Here is a 13,741-nt window from a genome sequence, read left to right on the forward strand (position 1 = left end):
GTGTGACATAGTGTGTATTCAAGAACATTTTGCAAACACTTTGAGCCTGAGCCTTTTGGAACTATCAACTAATCACAAAGTGTTCTCGGTTGCTGCGCGCCGCTCTCAGTCTCATGGCCGGCCATGTGGTGGTCTAGCGACTTACGTTGAAGTCATGTTTTACTTCTTCTGTCTTTGATTCAGCAAGTGACTTTTTAGCGGTTAGAATCCAGAATGTGGTTGTGCTGAATGTATACTTACCCACGAACTATCGCGATGACCGTTCTGAGAGACTTTTTGCCATTAGTGTCGCTCGTTTATCTAAATGCTTGGGAAAAATAAATGAGCAGGGCTTATGCTGCATCGTGACTGGTGACTTCAATTGTGACCTAACTGACTCACTTAATTATTCTGGTGATTCTGTTCGTCCAAGTATTATCTTCGGTCTGTTTGATGATGATTACTTGGTTGCGCCGAAGAATAAAAGTTTTACTTACGTCCATAATTCGGGTAGCACATCTAATTTAGACCATGTTTGTCACACGCGATCTGTAACTATTGTGGAAGTTGGTGTTAGTGATTCTAGTTTTACGTCAGATCATTTTCCTCTGTTTTTTAGTGCTCGGTTTGATGATGTCGGTCCTTCTTTTATCCCGTTTGCTAAAAAGCGATCTGTGTTTTATATTAGTGATTGGGATAGGGCGTCATCTGATCTCTTCCAGAATGCGTGTAATGATATTCTGGCGAAAATTCGCGTACCGTTTGATTTATTAATGCGGAGTTCAAAACAGAATATGCGGGATTCTCGAATTCGGCTGAATCTATATTGTAGTGAACTTACTCATGCCCTATCCCTTGCAGAAAAATCGGTGGTACCCATTAGGCGAGTAAAATCTGGAACCGAAGAGCCCGGTTGGTCAACTAATAGTAACTTGCGCAATGCTTGCTTTTCTGCTAAATTTTGGCTCTCGGTCTGGATTGAAGCAGATAAGCCGCGGGATGGGTGGCTGAGAAAACTGTACATCTATACGAAACGTCAGTTTGCAAAGCAGCTCTCTTTGCATCGGAATTCGATTATTTAGTCTTGTTCGGAAGAAGTTCGGTCGCGGCCTAATAAGCTGTGGTCTAGTCTTGTGAAAGAAGCGCCAAGTCAAACCCCGTCTCTTATACCACTTTCTTCATGGATTGAGCATTATAAAAAGAAATTTCTGCTCCGGATCCCCATCTTCAAAATAGTTATAAAGCGAGACTCCAAGATTTCTTTGAGCATGCATCTAGTCCGGGACCGATTATTACAAAGAGTCTGATTATTTCTGCAATTGGGAAACTGAAGAAAAAAAAGTCTAGAGGATATGATGGGATTTCTGCACAACATTTGTCGTTGTGTGGGGGTATGTTTATTGAGCATTTGGTCCTCCTTTACCAAATGATATTTAATTTGGGAATTGTGCCCGAGTCTTTTTCAATTGGATGTCTGACTCCTATCCCAAAGAAAAATAAACCTCCTTCCGATTGTTCGTCTTTTCGCCCAATAACGGTTTCAACTGTTTTTTGTAAAATATTTGAAAATCTGATTATTGAAGAGCTTCGTACTAAATGTACAGTTCAGGCCCATCAGTTCGGTTTTCAGTCACGCCTCGGGTGCGGCCATGCTCTTTCTGCTTTAGTATCCGCTTTAGTTGACACAGAAGACCGCGGTGAAAGCATCGCTTTAGCCACTCATGATGTAAGGCGCGCGTTTGATTCGCTTCTCCACGAGGAGATTATACTGGATATGGGTTTGGCCGGTGTTGATCCCTGCTCTCTAGCCCCACTGGCTGACATGTATGAAAATCTAAAAGCGGAACTTAAACTTCCTTTACTAGCGAGTGAGTGCACTAGCCTGTTGAATGATGTTGCTGTTTCTCCGCGTGGTAATCCCCTTCTCCCGGTAAAGACGGGGGTAAGACAAGGTGCCATTTCGTCACCGACAGCATTTAATAACAGTATCGTAAAGCCGCAATCGAAGTCACTTATGACTTACATTCTGCGCGGTGTTGATTTATCTTTGATTGGTTATGCGGACGATGTACTGAACCTGAGCCGCTTTCTGCAAGGACTAGAAGATAATTTTACTCGACTACAACAAGAGTATGCTCAGATTGGACTTCAGTTTAATGCCGACAAGTCTGAAGTACTGCTGTTTAATTCGAAATCTGATGCTGGTCAAAGCATCACACTTGGTGTTTCTACTGTTGGGCTCGCCGGTGGCATTGTATATCTGGGCCTTCCTATTGGACGGTCAATACTAGAGACGCGGCGGTTACTGCTTTCTCATTTTCAGAAGCGGGTTTCATTTACGTATAGCCGTATTGTGGCAAATAAGCGGAAGTTTGACCGTCGTCTGCTGGCCCGGGTGTACAATGCTATGGTTTTGCCCCATTATTTGTACCTTAGCCCATTCTGGCGTATATTTACGGCTACAGATAGACTGAAATTGCGTTCAGTGTACTACAAGTATGCAAAGTTTTTGTTGCGTTTACCACCATGGACAAGCAATCGATATGTTTGGCATCGGTACGGCATCATGAATCCTGAAGAAGCTATCCTAGCGCAGATTACTCGATATAATTTGACACTTAAGTCCCATCCCTGGGCTATGATTCTCCAGCAGTAGTTGGCATAAGCTTTTGGTTGTGGTGTTTGGTTTTTTTTTTTTTTTTTTTGTTTGTTCCATAATAATTATGTTTTTTTCGTTTTTTGTTGTATTTTGTTGTGCTCCATTTAATTGATGGGTAATAAATGCATTCATTCATTCATTCATAGTGACTAACGCCCCTCTCACGCCCACCATTTTCCAAAACACATCCAATAAAAATTTTGAGATATCCATTTTTTTCAACGTAGTTGAACGTTCTGGAAATTAGGTCTCTTAGGATGATAAATCCCTCAGTGCCCTCAGTGAAAGGGTTGTAAGTTATACCCTGGGGGCATATAAGGTTGAAATAGAAAGTTGTTGTATAAATCATAGGCAGCACGATCGCGCTGCCTATGTAAAGAAAGGGGATACTCGAGAACGAGACTAGAAACGGGGACTAAGTAAAGAGGAGTACACTCCCTTACAACCCTCAGGGCAAAAGTTTTAAGTTATGCTCTGGGGGCATGTAAGAACGATGTTGGCACAATGTATTATTTATTAATTTTTTCCTTTAGAGCAGGGCACTTCGTATCGAAGAAGTTGTCGTAGATATCTCGAAAAGCGCTCATTCAATTGGAAATTGGAGTTGCTTATGCCCTTTTTAATAGTCGAAAGTGATTGGAAGGCGACTAACAACCCTCTTACGTCCACCATTTTCACAAACACATCCAATCAAAATTTTGAGATAGCCATGTTGTTTAATGTAGTTGAACGTTCTGGAAATTCGGTCTTAGAGGATGACAACCACCCTAACAGACCTTAGGATAAGGGTTATAATTTATGCCCTGGGGCATATAAAGTGTTTATAAAAAGCGTTGTCGTTTCCAAAAGGGCTAATTTGATTGGAAATTGAAAGGCCTAGTGTCCTTTTTAATAGTCAAAAGTGATAGGAAGGCTTGACATTTTTATAATAAAGATTGATGTGGGTATAATGTATTATTTTTTGTTGTTGTTGTTGTTTAGACCAGGACACCTCGTATCGAAGGAGTTGTCGTGGGAACTTCGAAAAGGGCTCATTTGATTGAAAATAGAAAGGGCTGATGCCCTTTTTAATAGTCGAAAGTGAATTGAGGGCAACTAATCCACCTCCCACTCCCACCCACCCTCGTCCACCCACCCATTTCTGCTCTTAAAAATTAAACAAAACAAAATAGCGTAACTGTATTAAAGCTATCAAAGAAAGTAAACAGATTTTTTTGCGATTGGTATCAAGTTTTCCATTTCAGGCCAAATAGATGAGGTATGAAACTAAATTAGACAGTACTATTTGTATCCGGATTTTTAAAGGCTGTATGCTGTTAAAAATTGCTGAAATTTTTCTCCAGCATACAAATAGCAGGCCAAAGTATAAAGTCTTAAAAAAGGAACAGATTTAAAGTGTTATTTTCTTTTTTCCCGAAAAGACTATGTTAATATAAAACGAACAGAAATTAATATAAAAAAGTTTTTACAAAAAATAAGTTTTTCAAAGAAAAGTAAAGAACTCCATTAAACAAAAAATGAGCTAAAATAAAATCAAATAATCTACCAAGCGTGAAACTACCGCATAAATAAATGAAACCCAAAACCAACAGAAATTACAATAAATAACCGAGTCAAACTCAAAACGAGCAGAAATTAACATAAATTGCGCTCAAAACCCCTATATCTTCCCAAGGCCACAACAAAATTTGCACTTTACTGAAAAAATACAAATGAATGTGCATTGTCAGTTTAATATACATATACTGATATTTAGTAATCAAAATGTTAATATTATTTGATTTATTAAAGTTATAAAAATAAAAGCATTTATATTTTTTCAGTAAAGTCCAAATTTGATTTTATTTTTAATAAAATCTTATATTAACTTGTATTCACAGTTTATAGAATTATCCAGTAAGTTTATCGCAGATCATTTCTGGTCTTCATTCTCGGTACGAACAAAAAGCTCCTCCCACTTATTTCTACATTAGCGGGTTAGTCTGTTTCCGTCAATCAATGAGAAATGGTTACAAAGTGCATTATTCGTAATAACGGGTTTCCACTTGTTTCGTGTTCAAGAGAAATCTGACTTGTCTACCCGTGAAAAGATCTAATGCCGCTTATGTTTATATCTGCAAAAACGTTCTCTGGAGCACTCGCACCTTGGTCCGGGTTTTTATAATGGGTGAGATAGGGTATGATCATACTGCTAATTCTATAAACTGTGCTTGTATTAATATTAATTTCTGCTTCAGCCGAACACGTTTTACAGAAGAATAGCGAGGTATCTGGAAATTTTGTTAACTAAAAAAAAAAAAAAAAAATTAAAAAATCCCAGTATAAAGTAAATTAAATGTTTCATTTAAGTGTTTTTTCCAGGTGTTAAGAGTTCTTTTTTTCAATCATTAAGTAATTCCAAGCATTAAGTACTATTATTAGGTTAATGTAGTGTTCATTTAAGTGTTTTATGATGATCGCTGATCAAAGTTTATGTTATTTGTGCCTTTCATTTATGTTATTTTACTATGTTCATGGCCGTATATTTAGCTTTAAAATACACTTCTCTATCTATATATTTAATATGCAGAATAATTGCACCAAACACATTTTGCATGTAGACCCGCTATACTTTACCCCCCCCCCCCCATAATATGCAAATCTCTAGCCCAAATTTATTTCTGAAGTTACGAAGAAACTAACGAAAAAACTACCGTGTTCTCGAATTTTACACAGTGTAAATTTAAGTGAGTGGCGCATAATACACAAGTAACAAAATTCCTTTCCCCTACGGAAAAAAAAACTCAAATAAAATTCTCAAATTTGGAAAGCCTTCTTTTCCAAGGGGGGGGGGTAAACGCCTAGAACCGTTTTTATTATATTATTATGAATGCAGAACAAATTTGTAACAATGAATCAAATTCTTGTGACTCGCTTGTTTCGTTTTACATCCTTACCCGCCTATAAAGAAAACAGCAAAAAATTTGATTTTGCGGTCAGAAATTCGGGAATGTAATTCCTTTCTTTTTTCTAGTTTTTGATCCTCAGGCATCAGTGAAAGTGCCAGTTAAATTCAAAAAAGAGCCACGCGATGTCATTATACAGCGCGGCGGATCCACTACGTTGGATTGTGTGGCCGAATCCGAGATACAAGCAAATGTATCATGGAGACATGGCAGCCTGGTTATTGTACCTGATCCAAGGAGACACGTTCTTGCAAATGGATCCTTGATGTTTGAAAAGGTAAGACTATAAGACAATACCCATAGTTGTATTTCTTTTTATTTGAGTTTTTATGGACCGCCGTCCAAAATGAAAACGTGTTCCCTGCACTGACTGCCCTCCAGCTGGAAGCGACTAGGTTGTGTGGAGAACTAGAGTAAAATTTAGGTTCTGGGCACAGACCCAAGAATACGGTAGATACCAAATAACGCTATTTTCGAGTAACACGGACATCAAAATAAAAACATTTTTTGTCTCTTAGACCCCTCTTACGTGTATTTGTCCTTGAAAACCTCATTTTTCTAAGATTTTTTTTTCTGTTGTTACAAACTTACGAAGTTTATAGGGCAATATTACATTTCCGTCACTGTTGCCATGTCGAAGGTGAAAATAAGTAAAAATAATTTGTTAAATTTGACAATGCCTTTCATCCGTGGAAACATCAACAATCTGTTGCCTCCCAAAGACCCATGCACATTCCAAAGATGGCTATACTTAAGCTATTTGGTGCCATATGATTTTAGCTTGTTTGATTTTTCGCCCATGTTTCTTTTTTTTAAATGAGCACCCACTACTACCGACAACTGCATACGGAGGTCTCTTTCATTGAAAACTGAATTCCCTAATTCCCTAAATGAAAATAGTTTTTATAATTTTATATGATATGTTTCCACTTGATCAATTCAGTCAGATTTCAACTCCAATGTCCTTGGTGCTCGTCCGTCGCTTCTTTGCGGACGGCAAATACCTAATGCTTGTTTATCCAAAGATTGATGCAAATCCTGTTCATCATACACTTTCCCCAAAACACCTTTACTTAATAACTATTTGTAATTTTCGTATATATGAAATCATAATATTATAGTGCATATTACCACTAGCTCAGGGGCGAATCTCCAGTATTTTTATGAGGGGCAAAAGGGATCCATATCCGGATAGTCAAGGAGCATGGGCTATACAATATTTTTTTTTTTTCACATTATTGGGGGGGGGGGCGACAACTGCCCCTCCTTGCCCCCTAAAAAAAACGACGCCCCTGCACTAGCTGTTTGAATATTGGTATTGACTGATTCAAAAATGTCTGTAAATGTTAGCGTTACACAGGCGAAGGCCGGTTTGCCATCCATGAGGAATCTTAGTCTTTCATAGGTTTTTAATGTTATTTTTACCAGCATTTGGAGTCTATGTAAGGTTCTTTGTTTCGAGGAAGGATAAATAAAAAGGAGACATCTTGTGATTTTGCAGATGTGTGCTTGTGAAAGGAGCCAACTTATGGTCTTTGCAATCAACAAATCATGGTTGATGGTCTTTATGAGGTTTATTGGACTCAAAAACACTTTTTTGTAGGCTAAAAATTTGTGTTTCATTTAGGATGACTACTTTTTCCTACTTTTACTTATTTTAAATATTTTTCGAGGGCTAGATTCTTGGAGGAAAATAAAGAAGGGAGGTTCAAATGCAAGATCTTCCATACATTGGTGTAATTATTAAAGATTTTACATCAGGTTTAAAAAACATTGACTTTTAAGGAGTCAAGTCACCGGAAGGGGGGGGGTCCCCTCTGAAAACCAAGAGTTCACTAAAGGATAGACATTTCACTAAGTCAGAATTTCCCTAGAATTGCTATACTTATGCAACTTACGAAATAATTCTTTTCCTGCTTCAAAATGCCAAAAATCTTTTGTAAGATATTTTACTTAAATAATAAATAAGAGAGAATCCCAGGAGAAGATATGGTATTTTTATTAAGGGATTTTAATGCCCAGTTTGGCGTAAATAGAGATAGATGGTATCCTGGCGTAGGTAAATTTGGTGTAGGAAAAGAAAATAGTAATGGTTAGCCTATAGACTGCTACAATTTTGCAGATATAACAATCTAGTTATAATCAATACTGTATTTGGTCATAAAATAGCCCGTAAGTTAACGTGGTGCTCACATGATGATAGACGGCCAACCTTATAGATAGACTGCCGACGAAACGCTTGGTATGAAAAATTCGCCAAAGGATGAATGGATCTCCGTCGAATCGTGAGATCTGATCGTGAAGAGGGCTGACAAGAAGAAATCTATTCTCAACACTCTTTCCCCTGATGCGAGACACCCTCTTGAACTAAAGTTTGCTATGCTTGATAAGGCTATAAGGAAGATCGTCCGTGCTGATAAACGCCAGAGCCTTGAACAGAAAGCTCAGTAGGCTGAAGAAGCTGCTAGACGAGGAGGCTCTCGGTTGGTTTACCGAATCACCAATGAAATAGTTGGAAACGTGCAAAGACATATAGACCCGTCAAAGATCAGTTTGGACCACTTCTTACTGACCCTGATAAAGTGAACGAAGCCTGGGCGACACATTTCGAAAAGTCGTTAAATAGACCAACACCTGCTGATCCTCTAGATATACCAGACACGCCATTTCTAAATCTAGCTGTCGATATTAAAGTACCCTCTGGTGGGGAGATACTAAAGGTGGCTAAGAAGCTGAAGTCTGGAAAGTCTCCTGGGAAAGACCGAATTGCGGCTGAAATGATTAAATGCTCAGTAGCTACATGCATAACTGTATAGACTACGTTTTTCTCTATAATTTGGAGAACCGAAGAACTTCCTAAGAATTGGACAAAAATACTCTTTTCAAAATATTCAAAAAAGGTGACGTTGCAAAGTACGAACCTAGCAAACTATTGGCGACTACACTCCTTAACAGAATCCAACCAGCGTCGAACGAACATCTTCGGGATGAGCAGCATGGATTCCGGCCAAACTGATCATGCGCTGATCTTGTATTTACTCTTAGAATGCTGCTAGAAGAAGCGAATGAATGGCACAGTAAGCTTTACTTGGTCTTTATAGACTTAGAGAAAGCTTTCAACTCGGTAGATCGCCAAACGCTTTGGAAGCTTCTCCAATACTACGGTATTCCTGATAAGCTCATTCGAATCGTTGAATCCTTCTACAAAGACACAGAATGCTCCGTGAAGGCAAGTGACGGGATTACCCGTTACTTTCGTATCATGAAAGGGGTGAAACAAGGTTGTGTACTATCACCACTGCTATTTATTCTTAAAATTGATTATATTATCTGGACCTGCTACGGACATTGGGTCCAGTTGGATAATAAGAGACCTGGAGATGTTGAGTTCGCTGATGATATTAGCCTCCTAGAGTCCTGGAAATAAAAGCTCCAGCATTACCTTAACCAAGTCAGGGACACTGCCGAACCTTTTGGTCTTAAGATAAATGCCAACAAAACAAAAAGTATGGTAAACACCGGATCTCCACTTGACCTACAATGCAATAACCAGACAATAGAGTAAGTCGCAGAGTTCAAGTTCTTTGGAAGCACCATCCACAATTCAGGATCGTGTCAGCGAGAAGTCAAGCTAAGAATCGGCCAGGTTAATGCATCTTTCAGGAAATTGCCTTAAATTTGGCATAGCCAGTAGTACTCTCTCCGACTCAAGCTGAGGCTGTTCAACAGCAACATCCTCTCAACGCTTTGCTATGGTTCTGAAACTTGGCACATAGATCAAATACTTGAAAATAAACTTCTCGCGTTCGAAGAGATGTGTTTAAGGCGCATTTCTAAATATCCACTGATCCCAAAAAATAACAAACGCTACTACAGTGATCAAATATAGGAAGTGCAGATACCTCGGTCATGTGATCCGCATGCCCGAAATTTGTCTACCGAAGGTAAACACCCTACAACGCAGCTACCGGGCTGACATCACAAACCTCAATGCCTCAATCCAACATGAATGGGAAAATGTTTGGACGGCTGCAGCGATGAGAGATGACTGGCGACTCTTCTTGGATGTCCTAAGCGCCTCTGGAGGCACAGGAGGATCTAAGGTAAGAGAAGACATCATTTTTGTACAATTCTGAAAAATGGTTATGCCAGCTTTGCCTGTCATTGAGACTATTTGTTATGGGCTTGTACAAGAAGTATTTGAGTGATAGATCATATGAAATTACGAGCGATATAAGGAAAGTAGAGAAAGCATTCAAATATGAATTGCAGGAGTGTGAAGTGGAGGCCATGGATAAAATTACTCGAGATCTAGAAGATGCAGCCGGAAGGTATAATATTAAAATACTGTATTGATATTTTAAAACTGAGAGGGAATAGTCAATCTGGACTTGTCCCAGTTAAAGATAGGAACGGAGCCATAATTATGATAAGGAAAGAGTTAAAGAGAGATGGGTAGAGAATTTTGAGAATGTGATAAACTGTAGTAAAGTTACAGGAAATTATATAGAAAAGAATAAAAAGTTTTTCTTTAAATAAGATGGTTGTGAAATTAGAGATAAATTACTGAAGATTATGAACACTATTTTGGAAAATGGGGAAGTATCTAGCGAGAAAAAAAGCTGATAAGAGTGAGTGTAGTAACTTTAGAGGTATTAGCCTTGTATCCATAGGAAGTAAATTACTTAGTACGGTGATACTTTTTAGACTTAGAGATGATGCAGATAGAAGTTTTAAGAGAAGAGCAGTGTGGTTTTAGGAAGGGGAGAAGATTTGTCGACCAAATTTGCACTCTTAGACTAATAATTGAGAAATCCCTGAGTCACCAGACCCCTCTAGTTTTTAGCTTTATCGATTATGTGCAAACGTTTGATTCAGCCAATAGAAGAGTTTTAGCGAAGGTCCTAGACTTGTATGGTATGCCAGATAAATGCATTAAAGTGACTAGTGCTATGTTTGATAATAATATTACAGCGGTTAAGGTAATAAATGAGATTAGTAGCTTGTTTTGTATTGAGTCAGGAGTTAATCAGGGTTACACTCTATCCCAATTTATATGGTCGTGTTTGATTTACTTTGTCCCAAGAAACAATGCAAATGCTATGGGAGAACATGGAATCAAATGGGAAAGTGAAACACTGATGATTTGAACATCCTAGATGAAAATGCTAGTAAAATAAATGATTTTCTGGAGGTTTTGAGAGCTCAGGGCCTAAGAGGTGACTTGAAAGTTAATGTGAAGAAGACTAAGTCGCTTAGACTTAGAATGATTGTTGTTGGGTAACGAGAAGATTGATCAAGGGGATAGCTACACTTACCTAGGTAATATGATTAGTAAAGATGGTGAATGCAGTGAAGATATTAAAAGTAGAATAGCCAACGCCATTTTTTATTGTTGTAAAAAAGTTTTGAAGAATAGGAAGTTAAGTGCGCGAACCAGAATTTGAAGCTACGGTGATAACAGTGGTCAAGTAATGTTCTGAAAAGTGGACACTCCGAAAGAGGGCGGAGGATTTATTAGTTGTTACGCAGAGAAATTGTTCACGAATTGTTGTGGGTACAAAATATGCCTGACCGTATTTCAAACAGTAAGCTCTACAAAAGATGTGGTTCTATCCCGCTTTTTTTCGGCTATATTGATATAAAGTTGAGAAGGCTTGGGCACGTTTTACGGATGAAAGATGACATATTGCCAAAGATCGTCCTCTTCTTCCAACCATCTAGAGCAGTGGTTCTCACACTTATTTAGACACTTTACCCCCTTTTACCCACAATGTACTTTAGGTACCCCTTCTCAGTTACCGGTACTAAGTAAACTGTAGCTAAAATATAATTAAAATTGCCAGCCCTAGAGTTAAAGGGTCGTTTTACTTTTTTTTGGCCGGCCGCGTGCCCCCTAAAAATTTTTGCGTAGCCCCAAGGGGTACGCGTACCACAGTTTAAAAACCACTGATCTAGAGCCAAACGAAAAGTAGGTCGTCCCCGAAAGAATGGGAGGAGGTTGCAAGGAAGGATATAAGGGAAATTGGAACTCCTTGGGAGGGTGTAAAGAGGGAGGCTTTAAATAGGTTTGGATGGAGAAGGAGCGTGCGTAGCAATGTTGGCCTCAGGTGGCTTGGTGGTGCAGTGAGTTATTAGTAGTAGTAGTTTTCGTCAGTATCTAATGCAAGGTATTTCAGCCCCTGGATTCTCTATAGGTAAATTAAGGGGTTATAGAAATTCTGATATTCCGATTGACCTCGCTGGAGAATTCTAAGTAGGCTCTGATTTTCATTAAAATGAGGATATGCTGCAACCTGACTAGGCTTAACTATTTGGGAAGAAATTGCTACATATAGATTCCACCTCAATATGTCTTTAGTGACTGGCCCAGAGATTCTTTGGGAAGGAGGTCCGAAAAAATTCAAAATTAGATACACATGCTGGAACTGGGGATTGAAACAATCTGTGCTCCGATAAATATTTACTTTTGCTTTTTTTTTGTCTTCCAGGCCGGACTGAAGCCTGTCCTCCCTGTGTACGCTCTTGATTCGCGTATCAACTGTTTTTCAAACTACTCAATTTTGTCTCGTAATTCCTCTGTCCAAGAAAATAAATATACGTTGTTTTCTCTTTTTCAAAAAGTTTGGCTATCTGCTTTATTATATTTTTTAGTGATACTATTGTGAACAGCCTTTTTTTTAACATTTTATATTCACAGAAGTATCTGTAATAGTGGTAACACATGCAAACTCTATATTATAGGTCCTGTACAAACGTTCAGGACGTCCGAGTTCTGGCCCAGGTCCTGGGGGAGGAAGAAGTGGCAATGTAGGGTCAGATGAAGGAGAGTACGTATGTCTACTAACCACCGAAGTGGGTACTATTGTTTCCAGAACAGCACATCTTCGCATTGCCTGTGAGTTAATAAGTAGAGTTTTTATTTTATATTTTTTTGTAGAGAAGGCTAAAGACTTTGGAGTCTTGGAGGAGACCAAAAAGTCAAAAATTATAAATGTAAAAAATTTGCAAAAAACTCGTTTTCAAAATGGACTAAAAAGAAGAAATATTATTTTTCTTGAGAATCTGTGAATATAAGTGGAAACCAGGGCGCAAAAGGAACTAGACTTTACATAACTCGATGTTTTAACTCGTTTTCGACTTTTTTTATTGATGCATTTGTAACTTCGATCAATTTGATACCTATGTCTCAGAAAATTTCTATTGATTGGGTTTTCAGAGGTGCTTACAGTATGATTGCATTAATTTTGCCTTTTCCATAGGCTGTCAATTATCTCGTGTTTGCCATTGTCCTACATTTTGATTTTGACATAGAACAGTTCATAATAACCAACTGTAAGTAAGGAGCGAATCGGTTTAAAGTAGCTGAAACTCTAAAAAAAGAATTTTAATAACCATTAATGCATAAGAAATCGGCTTTTTATGCTGATTACAAATATATAACATTCATTAATGTTACCTATCAGGTAAATGTAAAATACGATGTGGCATGACTTTCTTGCAAGTGGGAAGCCACGTTGTAGTCACGCTTAAGCGGTTTTCACACTACAGACGCAGTTTTCAAACCCAGGTGGTTAAGCTACGTTGGCTTAAACGTGACCTTTCACACTTAAACAAGTCTTTCACACTAGAATAACGTAAAAATCTGCAAAATCATCTTCTAAAATCATTACATTTATCATAACCAAACTATTGAAAAATCAAAAATATAGAATTAACATGAAAATTCAAGCTCTAATCAAGGGTAAAAGGCATTTTAGGACAAGTATATTTATTTATTTATCAAATTAATTGCTCATTTATTAATTATTAATTTATTTATTAATTTATTTATTAATTGCTTTATTATAATTATTAATTCATTTATTAATTGCTCATTCAAGAATTCCATTTTATTGCTACTGTTTTTGACGCTACTAGCAGAATGTACAGTTTTTTGACGCTACTAAATTGATCAGCTATCTCAGAATTTTCAATCGATAGTAACTCGGCCCTCTTTCGGGCTTAAAACGGCAGAAAACGCCGCTTTCTCCTGGCACAAATATTTTTGGTCACTTAAAAAGGGCAACAGAAATTTTAATTTCTGTTGCCCTTTTGAGCTTCCTCATTTTTTTTCTCCAGGGGGGGGGGGTCAGATTGAACCGATGGTCCTATATGA

General features: G+C 38.0%; 1 protein-coding gene across 1 annotated transcript in view; it reads left to right on the forward strand.

The window, feature by feature from the left end:
* The window catches only part of LOC148939223 (protogenin B-like), a 181,064-nt gene that overhangs the window by 27,018 nt on the left and 140,305 nt on the right, over positions 1–13,741 (forward strand). Inside the window, exons 2-3 of the mRNA XM_089107267.1 lie at positions 5,652–5,860; positions 12,328–12,481. Of these exons, the coding sequence (XP_088963393.1) occupies positions 5,652–5,860; positions 12,328–12,481 (363 nt within the window). The remainder of the gene's footprint in view (positions 1–5,651; positions 5,861–12,327; positions 12,482–13,741) is intronic.

The sequence above is a fragment of the Artemia sp. Qi Xiang Cuo genome, chromosome 21 (assembly GCF_049724085.1).
Source record: "Artemia sp. Qi Xiang Cuo chromosome 21, ASM4972408v1, whole genome shotgun sequence".
Lineage (NCBI taxonomy): Eukaryota > Metazoa > Arthropoda > Branchiopoda > Anostraca > Artemiidae > Artemia > Artemia sp. Qi Xiang Cuo.